The sequence below is a fragment of the Ochotona princeps genome, chromosome 24 (genome assembly GCF_030435755.1).
Source record: "Ochotona princeps isolate mOchPri1 chromosome 24, mOchPri1.hap1, whole genome shotgun sequence".
In the NCBI taxonomy this organism is placed as follows: Eukaryota; Metazoa; Chordata; class Mammalia; order Lagomorpha; family Ochotonidae; genus Ochotona; species Ochotona princeps.
The window spans coordinates 20,232,481-20,256,274 of record NC_080855.1 but is presented as its reverse complement, the minus strand read 5'-3'; the positions used below and the strand labels follow the sequence as shown (position 1 = coordinate 20,256,274).

At 52.1% G+C, this 23,794-nt stretch overlaps 1 protein-coding gene across 1 annotated transcript in view; it reads right to left on the bottom strand.

Annotated features, from left to right (window-relative positions):
- Positions 1–548: 548 nt before the first annotated feature.
- The window catches only part of EEF2K (eukaryotic elongation factor 2 kinase), a 45,732-nt gene continuing 22,486 nt past the window's right edge, over positions 549–23,794 (bottom strand). The window contains exons 3-18 of the mRNA XM_058680256.1: positions 22,027–22,127; positions 18,785–18,845; positions 17,196–17,233; positions 16,632–16,803; positions 15,267–15,416; positions 14,718–14,850; positions 14,344–14,471; positions 13,568–13,769; positions 10,557–10,624; positions 9,282–9,359; positions 8,501–8,563; positions 6,999–7,133; positions 6,662–6,850; positions 5,717–5,841; positions 3,793–3,971; positions 549–1,960 (exon numbers count right to left, since the gene is read on the bottom strand). Of these exons, the coding sequence (XP_058536239.1) occupies positions 1,851–1,960; positions 3,793–3,971; positions 5,717–5,841; positions 6,662–6,850; positions 6,999–7,133; positions 8,501–8,563; positions 9,282–9,359; positions 10,557–10,624; positions 13,568–13,769; positions 14,344–14,471; positions 14,718–14,850; positions 15,267–15,416; positions 16,632–16,803; positions 17,196–17,233; positions 18,785–18,845; positions 22,027–22,127 (1,932 nt within the window). The 3' untranslated portion in view covers positions 549–1,850. The remainder of the gene's footprint in view (positions 1,961–3,792; positions 3,972–5,716; positions 5,842–6,661; positions 6,851–6,998; positions 7,134–8,500; positions 8,564–9,281; positions 9,360–10,556; positions 10,625–13,567; positions 13,770–14,343; positions 14,472–14,717; positions 14,851–15,266; positions 15,417–16,631; positions 16,804–17,195; positions 17,234–18,784; positions 18,846–22,026; positions 22,128–23,794) is intronic.

The window sequence follows — 23,794 nt, the reverse complement described above, 5'->3', positions numbered from 1 at the left end:
AAGGGGGCTGTCCCTTGTTTTTCTTTTGTAAATAAAGTTTTATTGGAACACCAGCCATACTCATTCATCCACATCTTGTCCATATCTGCTTCTTGTGCTCAACAGCAGAGTGGAGTGGACACAGGAGAGGGCACATGGCTGGCAAAGCCTGAAACCTTCACTACCTGGCCCTGGACACCATGGGCTGCCAATTCCTGCTAGAGCCAAGGTCGCAGAGAATGAGGAAATTCAGATGAATGGTCAGGGAACACAGATATGTTATATGCATATACAATCTGTGTGTGAGAAAGAATAACTGCAACAAAAAACCACAAATAACATGAGCTGGGCTACTCTGAAGAGGTAAGTCACAACAAAGTTGCTTCTTACACTTCATATACACAACTTAAGTATAGGCACTGGTTTAACACACGCGCACACACACACACACGCACACACGCAGATGGCAAGCCAGCTACTGATCTGGTACAAAAGAGGGTGACACATTCCAACTTCTAAGGGAATTTTTGGGTGGTTGAAGAACTTTTTCAAGGGGAATTTTGACTCGGCTTTTTCTTTTCTCTCTCTCTCTCTCTTTTTTCTCTTTATGGTCCACTGCAGACTTTGGAACCCAATGCTTGCACAAGTTCATGACACCATAGCGCTCAAAACAGAAGTGTTGAAAGACTTCTTTCAACGAACAGGTAAGAATGGCTTTGTGCGTTATACTCTGCTTTTTGGGAGTGTTGAATTCAAACAAAAGAAAGAGGCTGCTCTAGCTTTGCGGCTTGATTAAAGCCATCTGTTTTGTTAGTTGAAACCCAACTAGTACTGACATTCCGTCTGAACTCCTTTTGAACGGGAAAGCACACTCAATGAAGACAACTGTAGCCTGCACCCTGGGGAAATGGACTGGAATTAATGAGTGTTTATAGTTCTTGCCCTTTCACTCTCAAACATCTCCGTGAAACCTCAGGGGGCTGTTGCTGAAAGCGTCCAGCTGCAAATTACAAGAAAAATCAGCAGGGCCTCAAGCAGAAAACCGGAAGACAGGAGTTGGAGAGCAGGGTCCATGCAAAACCCAGGCTGCTACGAGAGCTCCGAGGAATGCCTGGCCGAACTGTGAGTGGCATGACACCTGAGTCACACTGCACGTCTGCCGCCAAGATGCACCACACGCGTCCACGTGGAGGCAAGGCGTCCACGTTGCAAACCCCCTGCTCTTGCATGGTGAAAAATGTGGAGCCATGCCAGCTGCTGTAGGAGTCAGAGGTAGTCATTGCGTGCCCACAAACAGCACGTGTGTTCTGTGAAGCCCAAAGGACAAAGTAGGCTTAGAAACAGAGTCCATGGTGTCTGAAAAGCAGCTGTGTCAGGTAGGAACTTAAAAGGTCAGAAGACAAGTCAGCATGCAGGCTCTCAGAGGAAGCCTGGGCATTAAAAGACAAACAAAACTTCACTCAAAAACGCCAGACATGCCCCCCAATGCTTTGAGAAGGAAGGTTTTACTGGAGGGGGGTGGAGGGGCCTGGAGATTTTAATCCAGCCTGAAATGGCTGGGGGAGAAAAGCCCTCATATCGTCTATCCAAGGGAGAAAAGTACTTAAAAAAAAAAGGAAATAAAAACCACAGAATCTCAAAAACAACAGGTAAGTTCATTAGGTTGCCTTGTCAAAGCTCACTTCCCCAAAACACTGCCTAGGGGACAGCTGTGGTATCTCTGCCAGAAGCAAAGACAATTTTAAAAGGAAACAAAACAAAACAACACTGAAATATAAAAGCTGATTGACCGCATAATAAAAGAACCACCCTCCCTGAAATAAGTCTTTTGTTTTCCCTCCTGGCCCTCCTGCTCAGGGACAGGGTGCGAGTCATTCCTCCATCTGCGCCCAGGCCTCCTCCGCCTTCTGGTAGTACTGGTTGGCGAGGCGGCCCTTCATGGCTTCCATCGCTGCTTCGGCCGCCTGGGTGTACAGGTCCCCTGAAAGAGAGCCAAGTGAGATGCCAAAGAGGTGAGCCAGTGATAGTCTTGGCCAGCCCAGAGGCCCCAACTCCTCCGGGAAGAACAGCCTGAGGTTCCGTTAGCAACTCAAACTACAGCTTTGGTTTTCTTCCTCCACCTGAGGTCTGTGACACCAGCAGTGTACCCACAGCCTGGCCAATCAGAGCTCTCCACCACACTGCAGGTATTGGTCAAGACTTTAGGCTCAGCTAATCAGAGGCAGCCATCTTGATAACCATGATGACTGATTTCAAGATGGGCATGTGCTGCAAGGACTTCTGCAGAACAGACCCGCACCTTACGAAAGCAGAAGACATGGAAGTCCACAGTTTTGTCCAGAGAGCAGGTTTTGTCCCCAAATGAAGGTACGCCAAACGTACAAAGTCACTTTGGTTTTCAGAACTTTTTGGATTTGGAAAATTCAAATAATAAGAGATTCTAGATTAAAAGGATTATTTGATAGTTCCCAATATACAACTTGAAAACTTTTTAAACTTTGCTTCATCATGTACCTGTGAAATCAGGACTTGAGTATGTTTATTACACAGCATGGACTAGACATCTGTTTCCCCCCGGCCGGCACCCACAAGGTGCTTCCACTGGGGACAGATCCGTGAGGAGGGAGGACAGTGAGATGCTAATATCTAAGAGTGGGGCCCTCAGTGCCCAGGGCCACCGGCTGTACCTTCTTTTGTATCTTGTGATGTGGGGGTCATTGGATGATTTTTAAATATTTTGATGGGGGAGATTTCTTTCCTGTTTTTTTACATCAGCACATACTACTTTATATTTCCCATTAAAAAAAAAAAACAGACTTATTTTATTTAATTGAAAAACAGAGGGGAGACACAGAGAGAGGAAGACACACAGAAAGATCTCCTGGCTCCTGGTTTCAGATTGGCTCAGCTTTGGCTGTTGCAGCCATTTGGGGAGTGAATCAGCAGAAGGAAGACCTCTCTTGGTGTGTAATTCTGTCTTTCAAATAAAACAAAACGCATTTAAAAAAAAAAAAGATGGTGGAATTTTACCTCATAAAAATTTTAACTCATTTTTTAACTTAAAAAAATTAAAAACAACTTAATGTACAGTCAAACTCTGGCATCCCTGGGTTCCTAGATCTTCATGGGTCCTCGGGACCTTGTATAAGAAGTACTTACAGCATCTGCTAATGGCTGCGCACATTCGCCTGTATCTTTACGTCATCTCCAGATTACTTGTAATACCTAATACACTGTGGCACACTGCTGTTTAGGTCATGATGATAAAAAAAAAAAAATCTGTACCTGTCTACTATACATACATCTTTCTCTGAAATTAAAAAAAAAAATTAGACAGATTTATTCGAGAGGCACAGGAAGAGAAAGCGAGCACAACCCTGTCTGTCAACTCACAGGCTTGAATTAGCCAAAACAGGCAGCGGCATGGCTGGGAGCTGGAATGAAACTCAGCTCTGCCACGGGTGGGGGAAGGCAGACACCACAGCCAGCCCTGCCTCCCCCCAGGAATAGCAGAAGCTGGAGTCGGGAGCCAGACGGCACCAGTTCTAGGTACTCCGATGTGGGGTGTGGCCTCATAACAGCAAAATTCAACACCTGCTCCCAGCATGTGGGAACTGCAGTTAGGAGCTGCAGGCATGGGGTCAGGAGCCAATCCTGTGACTGTTAAAATCAGAATGTTCATCATCTGCACACCAGGTTGTTGACAGAGGTCCCTCTTGGGCAAAGAGACACACCCTGGGGTCCTGACCTAATTAATTCTTGTGGAGTAGTGGCTGCATCCTGCCCCGCCCAACTCCATCCCACCAGCCCCACCTGATTTCTGAGGGTCTTTGGCCAGGCCGCAGCCGCCTGCAAACAGCATCTCAGCCTCTCTGGCCAGCAGCGCATGGCGGGGCTCATCCTGCACGCCATCATACTCCCCACCCTCATCGCAGTCCGTCATCTCCAGCGCGGAGCTGTACCAGTGCAGGGCCTCCTGCCAGTCTCGGCACCTATCCAGGAGAGGCAGAGGGAAGGAGAGATGTTAAGGTGAGTGGGGTGGGAAGGTGGAGCGCCATCTAGTGGAGGGGCGAGTACAGGATCCCAGCAGGGTTACGGCCTCTGGTTCGTGATCCAGAGCACCCCAAGGCCACCTTGTTGAATGGTCACCTGTGTTCTGTGAGTTTACATACTCAGACAACAGGCATATCGCTTCCTGGTCTAACCCAATTTTCCAACAGGTAGAGGCAGGGCATCTCGAGGAAGGGCCATTTTTCTAGACTGCATGAAAGCACCCCATGGGTGGGCATCAAGGTGACCAGGTGAAGTTGCCCTGTCCCTTGGGTTTGAGATGGGTCTTGTCCCTTGGGCTCCCCCGCAGGAGTCCCCCAACTGTACCCATCTGGCCCCATCACACACTTGGCTTGCACTGTCCACTGTGCCTGTCCCCCAGCCCAGCGCAAGGCTCACCCTTCCTCTGGCTCAGTCCTTCTATCTCCAGCTTTTCCTCCTGACACAGCTGAGCTCTGGCCAAACCACCCTGAGTACAGGCAGGTGCCAGGCAAAGCCACACAACCCAGAATACAGGGCCAGCAGGGCAGCGGGCTCACTCCCTCTGGGCGAACATGATATGAGCAACAATGAAGAGAAGAGCAGGGGAGAGGGACACACATCATAGCTCACAGGCCTCCCAAGCCCTGGCAGGACTCACTGTCCCTTCCCCGCGGTCACGCCTCCCCTGACATCCACCTGACCAACAAACCCTTACAGCCCCAGCTTTTATGAGTTCTCATTCCAATCCCTGGCCTCCAGTCCCAGCTCCCGTCAGTCTCCTCCAAGCTGGGGCTGCTGTGCTGCCCAGACACGCTGGCTCCTGCCTGCCTCTGGCTTTGCACCTGCCATCCCCATGCTTCGGAATACTCTTCAGTCATTCCACACAGGCTCCTCACCACTCCGGTCTCAACCCAGATGTCACCTCATCAGAGACACCGTCCTCAAACACCCTCTTTCTCACTATCACTACAATCTTCACTTCTCCCTGTTTACTGGGATCTCCCTCAGTTAGACCTGATGCCCCGAGATGACGGGCTTGGTCTATTTTATTTATTGCTGCAAACAAGGCAAGTTTCAGAAGTGTCTGTTGAATGAATCAACATAAACAAGCAAGGGTTCAGTGTTGCAGCACGCCTGTTAAGCTGTTGCCTGGGATCCTAGCATCTTACATGAGCACTGGTGTAAGTTCCAGCTGCTCCTCTTCTGATCCAGCTGCTTGCAAATGCGCCTCGGAAAGCAGCAGAAAATGGCCAAAATGCTTGGGCCCCTGCACCCACATGGGAAATCCAGATGGAGTTCAAGGGCCCTGGCTTCTGCCTGGCCCAGTCCTGGCCACTACAACCATTTGGGAAGTAAACCAGTGGATGGGGGATCTTTCTCCCTCTCACTTCACCCCACCGTCCACCTCCGTCCTCCATCATTCTGCCTTTCAAATAAATAAAATAAATTGGAAAATTGAACTAAAATATAAGTTCATTCTGGCTCAAACAAATTTTGGAGCCCATGCACAGAGTTTTCTCAATACCCACTTCCCATGAGCTTTTTGTAGACTCTGCACACTCCCATTTTACATCATGAACCAATGCAAATGAGGGCCTGTGGCTCCTGGACTGGTACTGGGAGTGGGGAGGTTGCAGGCTGGAGCCCAACCCCACCCCCAGAACCCAGGTTCCCACTGGCTCTACCTGAGAGACAGCTACAGTACCTTTCTGGGCTGAGGTTCTGGCCGGTGTCAAAAGCCCGAGCCACCAGGATCATGGACTGTCTGTCGCCAGCTTCTGCTGCCTTCAGTAAGTAGTCGAAGCCTTTTGTTTTATTCTCTTCTGTCTCCTGGCAATTCAAACCATGGGATGGGGTAGAAAAGAATGAAACTCCAGCGAGAGCAGGCCGCTAACCTTACACCTATTAATGGGGGAACCAATGAAGCCCCTGGTTCCTGGCTTTGCCCTGGCCCAGCCCTGATTCTTATGGGAATCCAGAAAGAACCAGTAAATGGAAGCACTCTCTTCTCTCTCTGCCTTTCAAATAAATAAAAGCAAATCAACTTGAATAATTAAAAAAATACTCTCTGGGGCAAGCTTTGTGACACTGTTGGTAAAGCCACCACCTGCAAGGCCATCACCTCACACGTGTGCCAGTGTGAGTCCCGGCCACTCCACTTCAGATCCAGCTGCCTGCTGACGGCTGGGAAAACAGAGGAGAAGCGCTCAAGTCTTTGGGCCCCTGCATCCGTGTGGAAGACCTAGGAGAAGCTCATGGCTTCCAGCTTCACACCAGCCCAGTTCTGGCTATTTTGACCATTCAGGGAGTGAGTCAGAGGATGGAAGATGTTCTTTTCTTCTGTCTCTATAACTCTTCAATAAATAAATAAATAAATAAATTTTAAAACAAGATTACTAAATGTCACCGGGGAAGGTGGGGGTGGAGCCCCAAGTTGGGAACAGCCTGGCTTGTGCTGGCTTTGGTAGCACACACACTAAACCTGGAGGAACACAGATGAGCACGGTCCCTGCGCAAACGTGCAATGTCTGAGCTGTATCTGGGTGTGGGGGAAGGGAGGCAGGTAAATGACTTTCAGGGAAGGCAGATAAAGGATTGTGGAGCCCCCAGCTATGGCCTGGTTCCTGTGGGGTGCACACTGCTCCCTCACCTCCAGGGACACCTCGGCCAGGATGTGGTGGGGCAGCTGCGTGTACATGAGGCCCAGGCCCACGATGGCCTCCAGCTCGCCCAGGTCAGCTGCGTGCTCCAGATGGAAGACAGCTGACTCACGGTCCCACTCCTCTTCCCTGTCGCAGAATCGCCCACCTTCGTGGTAGCGCACCATGGCTAGATGGACCTGCCACATAGACAATGCTGTTGGTCTTGGCTGTCAGCAAGGCCAAAGCCATCTGCCTCCCCAGCCCGAGCTGCAGGAGGAAGCGAGGGTGTTGGGAGGGGTGGCAGCAGGCTAGTGTACAGGCCTCAGAAATGGGCAGCACCAATACCTTTCCCAGAACAGACTTCCCAATCTTCTTCTCCAGGTCCAGAGCATTGAGCCTTTGCACTTCCAGGGCCACGGCTGAAGGCCTCGGCAGGTGGAGGCGGGAAGGGTTGAGTAGATTCCACTTCTCCACGCAGACCTGCCGGGAGAGGAGGGGGCCAGGGACAGATGCATCCACACGGCTGTCAGCAGTCCCTGTACTCCACAGGAGCCTGGCCAGCAAGAGGGAGGGCGGCAAACTGTTACAGTGTCAGCTTTTATGAATTCTCATCATTCCAACTCCGCTGGCTCACACCTGCTAAGAGACTGCTGCAAGAGAATGTGTGGAAGCAGCTAGCGGCTAGCTCAACTCAAACAAGCACCCATTTATCCACCTGGCTCCAGTTATGTGGTTTCACCCTCCACCACCTCCTTTGCCTAGTTCCCCATGCCAAACACATGCAGAGGGTGACTCGAGAGACCTCCCAGTAAGTCCACTTCATCACCCTCTAGGAATGTCCACAGTGGCACGGGTGGCATTGACAGGTGACTGCGGGAAATGGGCTGAGAATACACATACCATCCGCAGAGTCCACCAGCTGTGTGCACCCACGTGTACACCAGCCACCCAACCGTGCACACCGCAGCACACACAACACAGCAAGCAGCCCCCAATGCCCATGGTGCTGCCACTCAGCATGCCCACTCCACCCTGAGCTGAAAAGATCCTGACCCAGCTGGGTGATCATCCATGTTCCGAGACACTAAAGTCAAAGGTGCCCATGGAAGACTCCTGTAGAGAGGTGGGTGTGGAGGTCCGGGCTTGGACAGCAGGTAGAATTTTGGGAGGAACACCTGGCTGGGAGACCGTGCTGGTACACATGGTGGTGAGTCAGAGGGCATGCAGGCCACAGCGCTAGCCTTGTCTGGACTTGCCCAGCAAGAACCATCACCTAACATGTTGGTTGGGCACAGCTTTTGCAACCCCCCTTGAGCTTTCTGAAGTCCCTTGATATAAGGTATACGTGAAACAGAAATGAATTTCCTGTTTAAAGCTGAGTTCTCACTCCAAGACCTCTCACAATGTTTATTTATGCTAATATTCCAAAACCTGAAATAGGAAACACTTCTGTCCCCATGCAATTTGGATAAAGGACACTCTGCCGGCACGAGCAGGTAGCCTGGGGAAGGCCACATCAGATTTCTGTTGGCACCCAAGTGGAATGGAGATGAAGATGGCTAGTCTTCATCGGCAGCTGGGAGATGTGAGTTACACAGTAAGAGCGCCTGGGGCCAGCACCTCAGCAGGTGAACTGCAGTAGGATTCACCTCGCTCCAGGACATGGAGCCCCATCCATCAACCATAACCCCAACTCCTGCCTTGGACAGGCCTCTAGAATTGCCCAAGGGGATTCCACCTTGCAAAACCTTCCTTGTGTATGTGTAAGAGGCAGACCTGTATGGAGCGGCACAGGAGCAGAGTGTGGGAAAGGGAAGTGGCTGGGGTGCCTGGCAGGGTGGCATTACCCTTCCGGTGCTGCCCAGGCTGTCTTCATCAGACTCATACCTCCGGTTCCCGTTGGAGTGGCCCTGCAGGAAGGCAGAGATGGAGTGATCTCAACAGGGCCCTTCCCAGGAACTGGCCTGGCCCACCCATATGACCCTTGGGCCTTCCTGGGGAGCTGCCCCAGCTCTCCTCTTGGTTGGTCGCTTATCTGTCAAGCAGCAGCGGTGCTGGCTGACAGGCAGGAGGAAAGGGCTTGGGTGCAGATCCTCCGGCCTTCCTGTCCTCGCCCTGAGTCAATAGCAGGAACTGATTCATGGGCACGGGCTCTGGGCACAAAGTCACCGGGGCAGTGGGCCAGGCCCTTTCTCTGGCACGTACTCCCCCAAGTGTGTTTACTCCCAGTCATTAGACTGAGAGCAGAGGCCGCCCAGTGACACTGGTCAGTGTGCATGGGCTTGACTTTGGCACATGGTGACATGCATACAGCTCGAGGCCATTCTCACAGAGAGGCTATGGGAGGGCTGGGTCAGCCAGTAACCCTGTGTGCTCCGCTCAGCAACCCAAGACCCAGGCTCAAGACAGGGTCTCTCTGCCACTTTGTACCTTATATCCCAGCCCCCCTGCTGGTCCCACCACCCCATTTTATCTGCTGCCCTGCACTTATTAGTGCTTGGGTAATCTGGTCTATTAACTGACCCACTGTGTTCTTGGGCCCCCCTCTAGTTTTTGATCCTTCTGGAGAAATGATGCCACAAGGGATTCTACTTTCACATCTCAGTGTTAGGAGGGGTGGGTCCTTACGTGGTCTCGGGGCTCAGGGTCGTCCAGTTCGCTTCGCTTCTCACTGGGGTAGCCACTGTCCCCACTGTTCTCTGAGTCCTGTAGGGGAGAAGACGGTCAGAGGGTCAGTGGTCTTCCGAGTAGCTCATGGCAGTGCTGCATTTGGACACCCCGACCATTTTGTGTCCCTTCTGTCCCATCACGTCACTGCACACCTGCTTCTTCCTGCCCCTAGATGGTTAGAGGCTCAAAGAGCAGCACAAATACCAGCAAGGAGCTTGGGCTGTGAAACCAGCCTCCCCAGGCCTGGATGCTGGCCCTGCAACATGCCAGTTAGGACATACCATGGACAGCTGTGGGCCTCTCTAGGCCTCCGCCCCCGCTATGGGGACTCAAGACAGCACTGACTCAAAGCAGCCTGAAGATAAAGTGAGGTTACACCCTAAGTCTGTGGATTATAATTTATAATGAGCTTGTCCTGGGGTTGGTGGGGTGCTGCAGTGAGTAAAAGCTGCCACCTGTGATGTCGGCATCCATATGGATGCTGGTTCAAGTCCTGGCTGCTCCACTTCCAATCCAGGTCCCTGCTATGCACCTGGGAAGGCAGAAGATGGCGCAAGTGCTTGAGCCCCTGCTACCTATGAGCAAGACCTGGGTGCAGTTCCAGGCTCCTGACTTTGGGCTGGACCCGTCCTGGCCATTGTGGCCATTGGGGAACCAGAAGATTGGAGATCTCTCTGTCTCTCCTTCTCTCAGTGTAACTCTGCTTTTCAGATAAACATATAGCTTAGGCTCTGAGCAAATGAGACACTTCTGTGAAGTCTGTTTCACCAGAGTCTTCTGAAGTTTTCATTTGCCCCCACAACAGATGCTGTGTGACTGCAACTCTGATGTCTTCCATTTCTTAGCAATTAATCAACCTGAGGCCGCAGGAAATGAACAGTTCATGCAACCCCACAGCACCATGGCTGCTCCACATCTGTGGCCCAGCCAGGGGTTCCACAACTCAACAGGCCACACACAAGTGTCCCCAGCCAAGCCAGGATTGAGCCTGGCATTCACCAGAAAGTTGTACTTAAAGATGGTGATTGAAGTTCCTCTCATCACCTCTGGGTCTGTGGGGACCCAGCTCCACCTGAAGAAAGCTCTGCCTTGGACCAGAAGTTAGGATTCACCTGCAACCTCCTGGCAGTGCCCAGGGCAGACCTGGCTGGATCAAAGATTAAGCCTGGGTTCCCACTCATCTTACCTCACCCCTGGGGGTTACAGCCATCCCTGCTCCACCTCCCCACTCACCCGGTGGTTGTCCAGATGGTCTTGGTCTCTGGGTGCCATGTTATCTAGGTCACTGAACACTGGCCAATCTGCACAGAGAGAAACAGAGAGAATGTCCTGGCTCTACTTCTGGAACAGTCGCAAGACCAACCTGTGGTTTGCATGAATCACACCTGCCAATAAGCCTCTATTGTTTATCATTATTTCCATTATTATTTTGAGAGGCCTATGGAGAAGGGAAGAAACAGCTCTCACCTTTTGATTCATTCCCTAAATAGCCGTGATGGATTAGGCTACGGCTGAGGCTGAGGCCCGGAAATTCCAGCCAGCCTCCTCATGCAGTTGATGGGACCCCAGTTACTGGAATCATCACCCACACTCTCCTGAAGTCTGCATTAAGATGAAGCTTAAGCCGAGAGACAAAACCAGCACTTGAACTCGGGTACCCCAGTATGGGATGTGGGAATCCCAATTAGTGATTTAATCTCTGCTCCTACATCTAATTTTTAAATGGACAAAATGAAAGAGCAAAGCTTTTGGTGCTGGGACCACAGTTTCTCATGGAAAACTTATTGCAAATCTGCCAGTCAGGTGGCAGAGTCACTTACATGCCTGCTCCGAGCTGTGAGATGCAACTAGGCTTTAAAAAAGTTATTTTTATTTATTTGAATACCAAAGTGACAGAGGGGAAGGGAGAGACAGATCCTCAGAGAGAAAGGCAGAGACAGAAAGAGATTTTCTAACTGCTGATTCACTTCCCAAATGGCTGCAATGGCCAGAACTGGGCCCGGCCAGTCGGGAGCCTAGAACTCTAGCTGGGTCTTTCATGTGGGTGGTAGGGGCCCATGGACTTGGTCCATTTTCTGCTGCTTTCTCCCCTAAGTGCATTAGCATGGTGCTGGATTAGAATAGAATTGCCAGGGTCCAGCATGGTGGCATAGCAAGCTAATCCTCTGCTTGGATGTCAGCTTCCCATATGGACACAAGTTCTTTTTTTTTTTTTTAAAGATTTATTCATTTTATTACAGCCAGATATACACAGAAGAGGAGAGACAGAGAGGAAGATCTTCCGTCCGATGATTCACTCCCCAAGTGAGCCACAACAGGCCGATACGCGCCGATCCAAAGCTGGGAACCTGAAACCTCTTCCGGGTCTCCCACGCGGGTGCAGGGTCCCAATGCATTGGGCCGTCCTCAACTGCTTTTCCCAGGCCACAAGCAGGGAGCTGAATGGGAAGTGGAGCTGCCGGGATTAGAACCGGCGCCCATATGGGATCCTGGGGCTTTCAAGGCGAGGACTTGGGCCACGCCGCCGGGCCCATGGACACCAGTTCTTGTCCCACCTACTAAACTTTCCATCCAGCTCCCTGCTTGCGGCGTGGAAAAGCAGAGGAGCATAGTCAAAGCCCTAGGATCCAACATCTGGGAGACCTGGAAGAAGCTCCGGGTTCTTGGCTTCTGATCGGCTTAGCTCTGCCTGGCCATTGTGGCCACTGAGGGAGTGAACCAGTGGAAGAAAAATCTGTCTCTTTTATCTGTATATCTGCCTTTCAAATAGATATATGCAAAAAAAAAAGAAGTGGAACATCCAGAACTCAAACCCACATTCATATAGGATGCTGGCATTCACAGGCAGCATCTTAGCCCACGGCACCACAATGCCAGCCCTGTACTGCACTTAGTCTTGTGGTGTGCTAGCCGCCCGTGTGGACAAGGTGTATTCTGAATGGAGCAAAACAAGTGCACATCTGGGCCCAAGCAGCGTCAAGGCCGGGAGTCGACCCTGCCACTCCTCTTTTCTGATGACCTAGTTAGTGTTCACATCATGCCAAGTTCAGAAACAATGACGCCATTTCCATCCTCGGACCTGTCCAATGACAAGAGTGGATTTTCTGATGATGATCACCCTTCAGATTCCTGTGAACACCCTGCGACTTTTTAAAAAGTTGTTGAACAGCCCTCATTGGAAATCAAAAATGCTCCAAAAAAAAATCTAAAATTTTGGCTTTAAGTTTCAGGTTTCAGATGTTCATATTAGGGATGCTTAACCAGGAACTTCAATCCAAATACGCTGAAATCTAGAAAAATCTGAAATCTGAGATGCTTCTGGTCCAGACACTTTGTAGAAAGGAACACACACTCGACCTATACCAGTTCTTATTTGTCAGTAATTTATTTGAAATTTACACACTATTGGAGCCAGTGTAGTGGCATAACGGGTAATACCACCACTTGTGATGTCTGCTCCCCCTGCGGGCACGGGTTCATGTCCTGGCTGCTCTACTTCTGATCCACTCCCTGCTCACAGTCTGAGAAAAGCAATGGAGGATGGCCCAAGCATCTAGATCCCTGTCACCCATGTGGGAGACCCAGAGGAAGCTCCTGTCTGGTCTGACCCAGCACTGGTCATTGAAGCCATCGTGAGAATGAACCAGCAAGCAGAATATATTTCTCCTGCCTCTTCCACCAAGTTGGCACACCTCTGGTATTAGGGTTTTGTTAGTTTCAACAACAACAACAAACAAAACAAAAAACTGAAAGGGGTCTGGCACAATTAGCCTAGTAGCTAAATCCTCACCTTACACATGCAAGCATCCCACATGGGTACCAGTTCGTGTCCCAGCTGCTCCACTTCCCTTCTAGCTCCCTGCTTGTGGCCTGGGAAAGAAGTCAAGGACGACTCAAAGCTTTGGGACCCTGCACCCGCGTGGGAGACCCCGAAGAAGTTCCTGGCTTTGGCTTCAGATCGGCTAAGATCTAGCCGTTGGGGCCACTTGGGGAGTGACCCAGCAGACAGGAGATCTTTTTCTCTGCCTCTTCTTCTTTCTGTATATCTGCCTTTCCAATAAAAATATATACATCTTAAAAAAAATTTAAAAGTTAATTCAGAGAAGTTATCTATAAAACCATCTAGGCCATGAGCCTTTGTGGTTAGCATGACTGATTTTCTAACATAAAAGAAAGCCAGTTTATCTCTGCTCTACCTGGTGCCCGTGCCCTCCCTGGCCAGCACCCAGGGCCCACACACTCACGGAGGTGCTCCAGCTTCTGGCTGTGCGGCGTGGCCGAGGATGGGGAGGAAGGGAGCGAGTCAAAGGTCACATCACTCATGTTCTCATCTCCAGAGTTCTCAGAGAGGCGAAGGAGCAGAGGAGGCCGGCTCCCAGATAGGGTCCTGACCCGCGGGCTCCCACACTTTTCCTCTGTGCCCCTTAAGATGGTCTTGGCTGATTGCTGTGGACAGTAATAGGAACACTTGTGTCACACTGGTACCCCCTGAGGAACCTCCCTGTAATCCTGATGCCCTTTCAGCCATGGCTCCTGATTCAGGGCAGACCCAAATCTAGGAAAACGTTGGCGGGGGGTATACCCAAGGCTTCCAAGAAGAGGCAGATGGGATGAAGCTCACAGGGCCTGACAGTTAGCGTTGCCAAACACACTGACCACTCTATAGCTCTGAGCTGGCATCTCATAAAGTTCAGATCCCAAGCTGGTCCCTGCCAACACTGCTTTGTCCAGGGACTGGGCAAAGGCTGGGCATGGCAGGAGGCTGGGAGAGCCAGGTCTGAGCCCAGTCACTCATCATCACTTCACACACAGACACAACATGCACCTCCTCTCACTGCCTCTACCTGCCCGTCCTCCTCACTAATGGTCCCACCCCCAAGCAGTCACCTGTTCTATCACAGGGACCCTCAGTGTGTTGGGGCACAGTGGGAACGGATGCCACTGCAGGGCTTGGCTCCCATCACACAGCACAGAAGGGCTTGCTGGCTACTCAGATGACGGAAGGGGCTGCCGCACCCACCAGAAGCTTGGTGTTCTGGTTCACCGCATCCTGCTCCCGTGGCGAGAGGTCGAAGGGAGCGAGGCCCATGCTCTTGCAAATCCGGTTGCAGGCGTGAGAATGGAAGAAGAGGGCCATGCCCCGCACACCTGTGGGCAGAAAGGGGTGTCTGGAGCATTTGCAGAGAAGGTGGCATTACTGGGCTCCAGGGAGCTGGCTAGAGCAGGCACAATGTGTGCTAGGCTAGAAGGGTCAGAAAACCCCAGCTCCAACCTCAGTGACCTTGGTGTCACGTCAGCTGTTGCCTTGGTGTCCAAAGAGCCCTGAGACTTTGGGGGCAGCAAATGGGGGAGAACCTCGGTTTCGATAGAAACAGGGTGGTTTCCTCCACCCACCTAGGTTGCCATCTCCAAAGTCAGTGCCCGTTTCCGTGTGGATCTGTGGGTCAGTGTAGAGGTCGCCGACACCCTGGATGTCCACGACAATCAGCTGATGGCCGGAGCGCTCGAACGTGAAGTGGCTGAAGGCCTGTGAAGTGCAGTGGGAGGGGCAGGAAGAACAAGGTGCTTGTGAGACTGTGGACTGTGGATGGATGTTGGCCAGTCCCTGGGTTGGGGACCAGCACCCCAACTATGCCCACACCAGGGTTGGGGGGATGGCTTTCTCCTAAGGAGTAGCTGTGAGGAGATGATAAAGGAGACCTACCTGACAGGATGGGACCTTGGATCTGCTAACAGAATCTGGCCCAGGGGGATAGATGTTCTGCTACAGGCGTTTCCTTGGATTGCCCTCAAAGGGTCTGAGGGTCCTCTAGTGGATATGAGACCCCATACTCACAGGGACCCTCCTCCCTAAGAGCTGATTACCACACTCCCACCAAGAAAAGCCCAGGTGGGTGGAGGGTGCAGTGTGGACACGTCAGCCGCAAGAGCCCAGGACCTCACCTGTGGTGTCAGGCGGATGTTGTCATCGCGGACGAAGCCAGAGTTGGAGTTGTACTTGATGTACTTGCCCTCGATGTAGTGCTCCAGGTGGAAGAGGGGCTTGCCTGGCCGCTCCTTTAACTCGATGATGCACATCTGCATGATGTCCACCTGGGGAATAACAGGGATGCAAGATTTCTCTCTCTCTTCCTCTTCTTCCTCTCTGTCATTCTGTCTTTCAAAGAAATCTTTTTTTTTTTTTTTAAGGTCTTGAGATAGGAACAAGCTCAGGGAGGAAAAGAAAGGAGATGAGGCCAGAGTGTAGCCAATTACTGAGATGGACACAGCTCCTCGTGTCCACCCCAAGCAGATTTAATCAACGGTCCTAAACAGCAGCTCAATGCATCCTGCTGGCTTCCTGGAAATACGGTTTTCCTGAGGCGCCCAGGAACCAGCACCTTGCAGCAGCTGGTGGGTGCTCCAACAGCAGGAAAGCGAAGTGTGAAGTCAGGGAGGACAGAGGCATGGGGCACTGGGGAAATTCTGCTCAACAGTCGGGCTCACAGGCAGCCTGGAAAGCCTGGAGCCCTGGCTCCACCCCTGCTGGGTTACGCAGGTCATTGAATCTCTCTGAGGCCTAGGTTCCCCAGGGAGTGGATATAGCAGCCATTCCCCACTTCTTAGAAAGCCATCTCTTCTGCAAATCTTACTGCATGGGATGTGCACGGAATGCCTACATTCCTGGTAGGCTGAGACCTATGCCTGGCAAATTTGCATATTCTCACTCCCCTGGCCATTTTGTGATTGGCTCCTGCAATAGGAATCTGGCCTAGTCCAAGCCCATGAAACCTAGTTCTGAGACTCTTAAGGGAACTTCCAGGAAAACAGGTGTTGTCCTAGCAACCAACTAAGTTGCTGAGAAGACGAGCAGGGAGCCCGTTCAGGGACTGACATGTCTCCACAAGAGTAGAGAGTGAAGCCAACACACAGAACACCCAAGCTAGGGATGGAAGAAGATTTCTGGCAATCTCAGGTGGGTTCTGGATTCAGCCATGCCTGCAACCAGCTCGGTTTTCTGGTTGCATATAACAATGAATTCTCTTTCTGGGTTAAGTCAGAGTGACTGGATTTCTGTCATCTGCCAAAAACAAACAAACAAACAAACAAACAAAAAACCTGAATGGATTCCATCTACAAATAGGGATTAAAAAAACACCATGAGCTCAGAGCTCTGCTTCTGAGAATGAATGACTCTCCCTAGAGGGGTCATGTGGCCTGCCACACTCAATAAGTCAGGGAATGGCACCAGCTGGAGGAAGCTGGTGACTGGCACGGCTATGTCCTGCTGTCCTGGTGTGGCAGGTTCTGGGTAGGGGAGCCACGCACCTGCTTGGGGGGCTTGTGCCGGTTATATTCCTCTCCCCACAGCTTGGCCTCCATCTGCAAACGCACATCTTCAAAGTACACGTCCCTGTCCACGGGCTCAATGTAGCGCTTGGCCACGTAGTTGGAAGCCCCCTTCCACTGCTGGGTGTGCAGGAAGTTAGAGAGCTTCTTCCTGGGGAAGTGAACGGGCAGGGGTTTCTGCCTGGGAACTCAGTCCCAGTTTGACTAGGTAGAGTCAGGGAAAAGACGGCAGGAGGTGGGAGGGCCTTTCTTGCTCCATTGATTCTTTAAACACCTGGGAGGGGCCAGCAGGGGGTCACTGTTAAATGTGTCCTTGCCCCATTTCTCTTGACCTCCAAACATCAAGAGTAGAGGCTACTGGGGTATCTTCTTCCTGAGCCCCAGGATGTAGTCCAAGGGAATCCAGGTGGAGAACGAACTTGAATTACAAGAAGACCCCTGTCTCTATCCAACCCTTGACCCAAAATGTTCCAAAGCCCCTGCTCCTCAGTGACTGGGGGAGTCTGGGCAGGGCTCCCCCAAGTGCAAGGCAGAGTTACTTACGTCCTGAAGCACTCCCTCATCGCTCCACGGCCGAAGGGCTGAAAGACAAGGCACAGACACCGTTCGGCCCCACTGGGTGGAGGGTTCCCCTCCAACAACCAAATCTTTGCCCCAGCCCTCATGTCAGTCTTAAAACTTCAGGGGCATCCTTCCCCCTCTGCAACCCAGCACCAAAGCCGCTGGGCCCTACAACCTAAAGCTCCGGGACAGTGGATGTGGAGGGCAGGGATTGTGCATGTTGGGAGGTGTTTCTGTAGCCTTGTCTGCAACAGACAAGAGTCCATGCACTCACTCAATCAACCCAGTCTATGCACTGTGTGAAATACTACATAGCAATGAGGGGGAATGCAAACCACAGAGCAAAGAGGATGGACCCAAAAAACCACGAACTGGGGTGGGCATTCAGCCAAGGATGAAGATTCCACACCCCACTCTGGGGAACCTGGGTGTGAGTAGCAGCCCCAGCTCCTGACTCCAGCTTCCTGCTAATGCACACCCTGGGAGGTGGTGCTGACAGTTCAAGAAATTGGGTCCCTGACACCCACGTGGGACACCTGGATTGAGTTCCCAGCTCCTGGCTACTGCAGGCATTTGGGAGGCCTCCCCCACCCCCTTCCCTCTGCCCATCTCCAAATAAATAAATGTATTTTTAAACACCACACATGCATACAGAAACCGGCAAAGCTGGTCCAGGGCACAGGATCCTGACCAGTGCTCACCCGGGGGTAGGGGAAATGATCAGTGAGAGATTCCTGGGGTGCACTGTCCATGTTGTGTCCCCTGAGGATGGTCATGTGATGAGTGATGTCTTAGCATGGGAAATGCCTGGAACAGGCAGAAAGCACTGCAGCGGGCATTTGCCACAGCAGTTAGCATGTTTCCTGGTATGTTTGCATTCCTTCTGGGATGCAGGTTCAAGTCCTGGCTGCTCCACTTCAGATCTAACATCCTGCTAATACACCTGGGAGGCTAATGCTGAGTCCCTATCATCCATATGGGAGACCTGGATGGAGATCCTAGCTCCTAGTTTTCCCATGGCCACGTCCTAGCTCTTGTAGGTTTTTGGGGGAGTGAACCCGTGGACAGAAGATCTCTAGGCAGCAGTAGGGTGGTGGGTAGAGGAGCTACCACCCTGTGTGGTCTCTTTCTGTGGCTTTCAAATAAAATTAAAATAAATATATAAAAGTTAAAAAAATAAAGAAGAGTGTCCAGGGCTGGGGAGCTGAGGGAATGGGAGAGTAGTTATAACAGGCAAAGGATTCATCTGGGAGGAGCAAAATGTTCTCAAATAGGGTTCGGACTGGCCTGGACCCCAGTTATGGGCAACATGGCAAGGGCCCCACTGCTCTGTGATACACTGAAAACCACTGAATTGTACATTTCAAGTAGGTGAGCTGTATGGTATGTGAATCAGAACTCAATACACTGGTCATAAAAATACAATAAAGAAGTACAAGGGAACCCCAAAGTTGAAATAATAAAGTGGAAGGGAGGGTACGCACACTAGAATCAGCCTGAGGTCTGCCCCCCTACCTCCAGATCCCCCCAGAGCCCCCCAGAGCCCCCCAGAGCCCCAGGGCCCTGCTCACCTGATACGCCATCTTGATGAAAACTTCATCTTGGAGCCACTCCCCAGTGACAGCGTTGTACCTGCAAGGACGACAGCCCACCTCAGGGTACAGCCTTGTGATGCGGTGCTGTACCCCGGCCTAGGCTCCCGGAAGAAGGTGGATACGGCCCCTTTCTGCCCCACCCCCATTTCCTGGGCTGTGAACACACCCGCCAACCCCGTGCAGCTCCTCTCCACCCCACCCTCATTTGTTGCACATCCCTGGTGCTTGGCGCACTGCCCTCTGCAGGTTGTTCTGCATCCAGCTCCCCCCAGGCCTGTGAATGCAGACCCAGGTCTGTCTTGCCAATGACCAGGCCTGGCATGTGCAGAGGTTTAATACGCAAATGTGGGTGAACAAGTGAATGCCCAACATCCTCAAGCTAACTGGTCTACGTCACAAATGGTGCACCCCAGAGAGGCAATGGGACCCTCAAAACCTCACTAAACCTCACCAAGAAGTAACAGCTGCCCTGGTGCAAGCCAGGGCGGGGAGGGCCTGCCTCTATGTCAACCAGGGTGGTGCCTGCTGGGTGCACACCCATGGCAGACAGGGGTGGGAAAGTTCTGGAACATATCCATCTCTCCTCTCCCTCAGGAAAAAACCTGCCCCCGGTCCTGCTGGGGCCTCTAACAGGTTTTCCCAGTGGGAAAGTTCTTTAGCCTGGTGAATCCTCAAAGCCTAGAACTCTCCCCAGGGCTGAGGTGTTCTTAGCTCTCTTCCCCGGCCCACCCTCAGCTGGGAAAATTCCAGAACATTTCCAGCCCTGGGTGTTGATGGAGATGAGGACTAACAGGCAGGGGACTTTCCTGGGCGCAGAGAGAGAAGGTTCTTTGGGGTGCACACCTGCCTATAGCCAGTCCATGGCAAGCTCTGTGCCCTGGAAATAACAGCAAGGATTGCTACTATTATCACACAGAGACCAAGGTAAAGGAAATCATGCTGCCTCCCCTCCAAACCGAGAGGCAGGCAGCGGGGGATGGACCCTGCTTGGCGTGCACAGCCACCAAACAGTAAGAGCAGGAGGTTACCAGAGCCCACCCAGCTCACTTCACTCCACCTTCCCCTGAGCAGCTGCTGTGGTTCCTGTCCTCATGTTCCAGACAGGCTACGTGAGGCTCAGCGAGGTAAAGCAGCCTGCCCAAGGGGCACGATGCCAACACAGGCTGCTTCAAACAAGTGCCATAGTCTTCATCAGCCTGGGTCTGAACCGCAGGCACATAAAATCTGTCCCCAGCAAGGGCCAGCCTGCACCAGAAGTCTCTAAAAGCTGAACATGGAAATGAAAATAGGTAGACACCTGTTAGGGAATCTCAGGTGATCTTAGCGATGCCTGGCATCCGCCGCTGGCAGCCAGGGCAAGAGGAGTCGGCCACCTTGGGCAACAGAGAGGCCAGCTGTCCTGGTCTGAGTTCCCAGCTGAGCCTGGGGACACAGAGAGCCAGCCCGCCATATGGATCCTATTTTCCCAGCCTGGCAGTCCCTAGGGGCTGGCTGTTGGCCGGGTGACCTCAGCCTGGTAGCCGTGTGTCAACAGCTAGCTGTCACCCAGCTCTTGCAGTGGAGAGAACAGAGCTCACAACGCCCCGTGGGGGACTCCCACAGGCTGATCCTGGCTGTGGGGAACAGACCAAAGATCTAGGAGTGGGGCAGGAGCAGTAATGTAGGGGGCAGGTGTATGGCACAGCAGTTTAAATGTTGCTTAGGGGGCTGGTATTACAGCATAGTAGGTTAGTCTGCACCTGAAACACCAGCCTCCCATAAAGGCACTGGTTCAAGTGCTGGCATATCCACTTCCAATCCAGGTCCCTCCTAATGCACCTGGGAAAGCAGCCAAAGATGTCGTCCCCCACACCCACATGGGCCATTGCCACCCACATGGAAGGCTTGGATGAAGTTCTAGGCTCCCGTCTTTGGCCTGGCCCAGCTGGGGCTGTTGGCAGCTGCTTTAGGAGTGAACTTGAGGATAGAAGATCTCTCTTGTTTCTTCCTCGCTTCCTATGTCACTAACTTTTTTATCCCCCAAGATTTGTTCGTTTTTTCACTTAGATGGCAGATTTACAAGAGAGAGAAGGTCTTCAATTCATGGGTTCACTCCCCAAAAGGCTGCAACAGCTGGAGCTTTGCTGATCTGAAGCCAGGAGCCAGGAGCTTCTTCCAGGGCTCCCACATGGGTGCAAGACTTTGGGCGATGGCTTTGCTGATTTCCCAAGCCATAAACAGAGAGCTGGATTGGAAATGGAGCAGTCGGGACATAAACCAGTGCCTATTTGGGATCCCGACATCACAGGGTGGAGGACTAGCTTGCTGTGCCATTCGCTGGCCCCAAACAAATCTTAAAACAAAAACCAAAAACCAAGATGCTGCTCAGAGCATATGAGGGTGCACAGGTTCAAGTCCCGACTCAGCTTTGGATCCCAGCTTCCTTCTAATGTGTACCCTGGAGGTGGCAGCCAAGGAACAGCCCACATAGTTAGGTCCCTATTGCGCTCAAAAGAGACCCAACTGAGGTCCAGGCTTCCCTCCCCTCCCAAGTATAGGCATTTGGGGAGTGAAGTAGCAGATGGAAGAGATCTCTCTGTCTTTCAAACAAATAAGAACACAAAACAAAAAAGTCCTCCATAGTTGGGAGCGGCAAGTAACTAGGTCTCGCTAGTAAAATACATACAAAAGTGATGTTGTTTCCTGGGCCACAAGCTCTTGGCAGCAGTGCAGGAGCCGTGTGCTGAGGCACTGCAGCCCCAGGACAGGCGCGGCCTGGATTCCCAAGCTGCCCCTGCACGGAGCCCCAGAGGAGGCCGTCCTGCGGCACCGTTCAGCCCGGCCTGGCTGCCATGCACCCTGGAGGGACCCTGAGATGACACTTAATGCCTTCCACATCCACGAACACGTAGGCAGTAGCTGCTGTGCCACCAAACTGAGTATCCCTTATCCTAAATGACTGGATTTTAGAATATCTGCGTAGAATCCACTGCCTCAGTATCCCTAATGCAAGAACCCGAAATCTGAAATGTCCCCATATCTGAACTGTGCTGAGCGTCATGTGTTTAATCTGAAAGTTCCGGATTTGGGATCATTTCTGATGTGGGGCTTAGGGATGCTCAAACTGTAGCTCTCCCTCCTCCCTGACCCCCAGAGGGCACTTGGGCCTCGCTGACTGTGGGCGGGAGCAGCAGCCATGCGGCCAGGGGCTCCTCGAGGCCCCCAGCCGAGCTGCTGACCTGTGGCGAGTGGCACGCTCAGTGGCGATGTCCTCCAGGTGGAACTCGGCCCAGGGGTCCGGCATGTGCTTGGCCTTCTCGATCGCATGCTTCCAGGCTTCCTGCAGAAGCAAAGGGAGTGTGAGGCCCAGACCAGGCGCAGCCCGGCCTGTTCCCACACTGGCTCTTTCCGCTGGAGAAGTGGACGGCAGCCCTGAACAGCAGACACTTTCAGGAATGCAGCTCCCCAAAGACCCTCCTTTGCCCTCAGGGGACACAGACTTCGTTTGAGCAGAAGTGACGCAGCTTTACTAGACCCCACTTCGCCTGTGATCCCAGTAAGCATGAGCACCAGACACCACTCTCTCCTGCACCTTGCACTCAGATTGCAGACACCTTCCCAAGTTTGGACCTCTCTCAGCAAGTGTGGCCGGGATGAGGGTAACAGGCATCTACATGTACCATCAGTTGCACACCACCCTCTCCTATGAGGCAATCTGGCAAGGCACTAGAACGACCAAAGAAGTGAGTGCTGGGATGCCACGCGCTACGCCACTGCTGGGAATACTCACCCATATTCCCTATCAGATTGCCGGGGTTCCAGTCCTGCCTCCACTTCCAGCGGCACGACAGGGGATGGAGGGTGGACTGGACACTGACTGGGTGCAGCAGGCCCATGGCAGTAGCTTTAAGATGGTAGGGAGCTCAAGGGACAACAATGCCATATCTCCTTGCACCCCCATAGGCACCCCTCAGGCAGCCCAACTGCATGGCTTATCCCAGGCCCAGCCAGGATCTATGGGAGTCCAGTTCCCCAGGTTCTGCCCCACAGTCCCACTCCCAGCAGGGGTCCTGCTCAAGGGAGAGAAGACCCAGGCAGAGGAGCTGGGCCTCGCAGGATATTTGCAAGGTCTGAGGCTCCCTGCTGAGGCACTCTGCTTTCTGCAAAACTCAGGGAGATGAAGCCCATTTTGTCTTCTTCTAATGTGTCAGCTGGTTTAGGCTCAATGAAACAAACTCAAAGATACCAAAGACAAAACAGAGTCAGGTCTACCACGTGCCATCCACCCAGACTGCATTTTTACTGTAGGATCAGAACCATATTAGAAGAGCAAGGGGAGTTTAAAACTTTCATAGAGGGTGACTACTGGCATGGTGGTTAAGCCTCCAGTTGGGATTCTCACACTTCAATACATTAAAAAATGCAATCTCTGAAGCTGTGGCTTGATGCCTGCAGCAGGCAGGAAGCTGGGGTCCCAAGCTGCAGCAGGCAGACAAACCCAGACACTCCGGCACGGGACACAGGAAGCCTAGCCACAAGGCTAAACACTGCCAGCTCCATAGAAATGCACTCAAGTGCAGCGAGACTGTCACAAATTCTGCCCTGCAGCTTCTTCCACTCAATTTACTGTGGGTTTGGGGTGTCATCCCACGTCACTGTAGAGACTGCCTGCTAGCCTCACTTCCTTTCTGGGGTTACACATACATAACGTGTAAGTGTACCTGCATGTATAGGTGCCCGACCTGCGGCCAAAGCGAACCAGGTAGTCACCAACATTTCTGAGCACAAGCTGTGTCCCAGACACATCCTCATGTCAGTAGCTTTGCACATTTCTTCAAGATCAGACTTATTCTGGAGAAATGTGACTGAACTCTAGAAACTGAACTCTAGTTCTCCTGAGTTACAAGCAGCAGCAAGTCAATCAGCCACAGACGTTTTGTAACCCAGCCATTACATCAAGTCATTGTAAAACCTGCAAGTTAGCTGCAACCTGCTTTAACGCTTGCC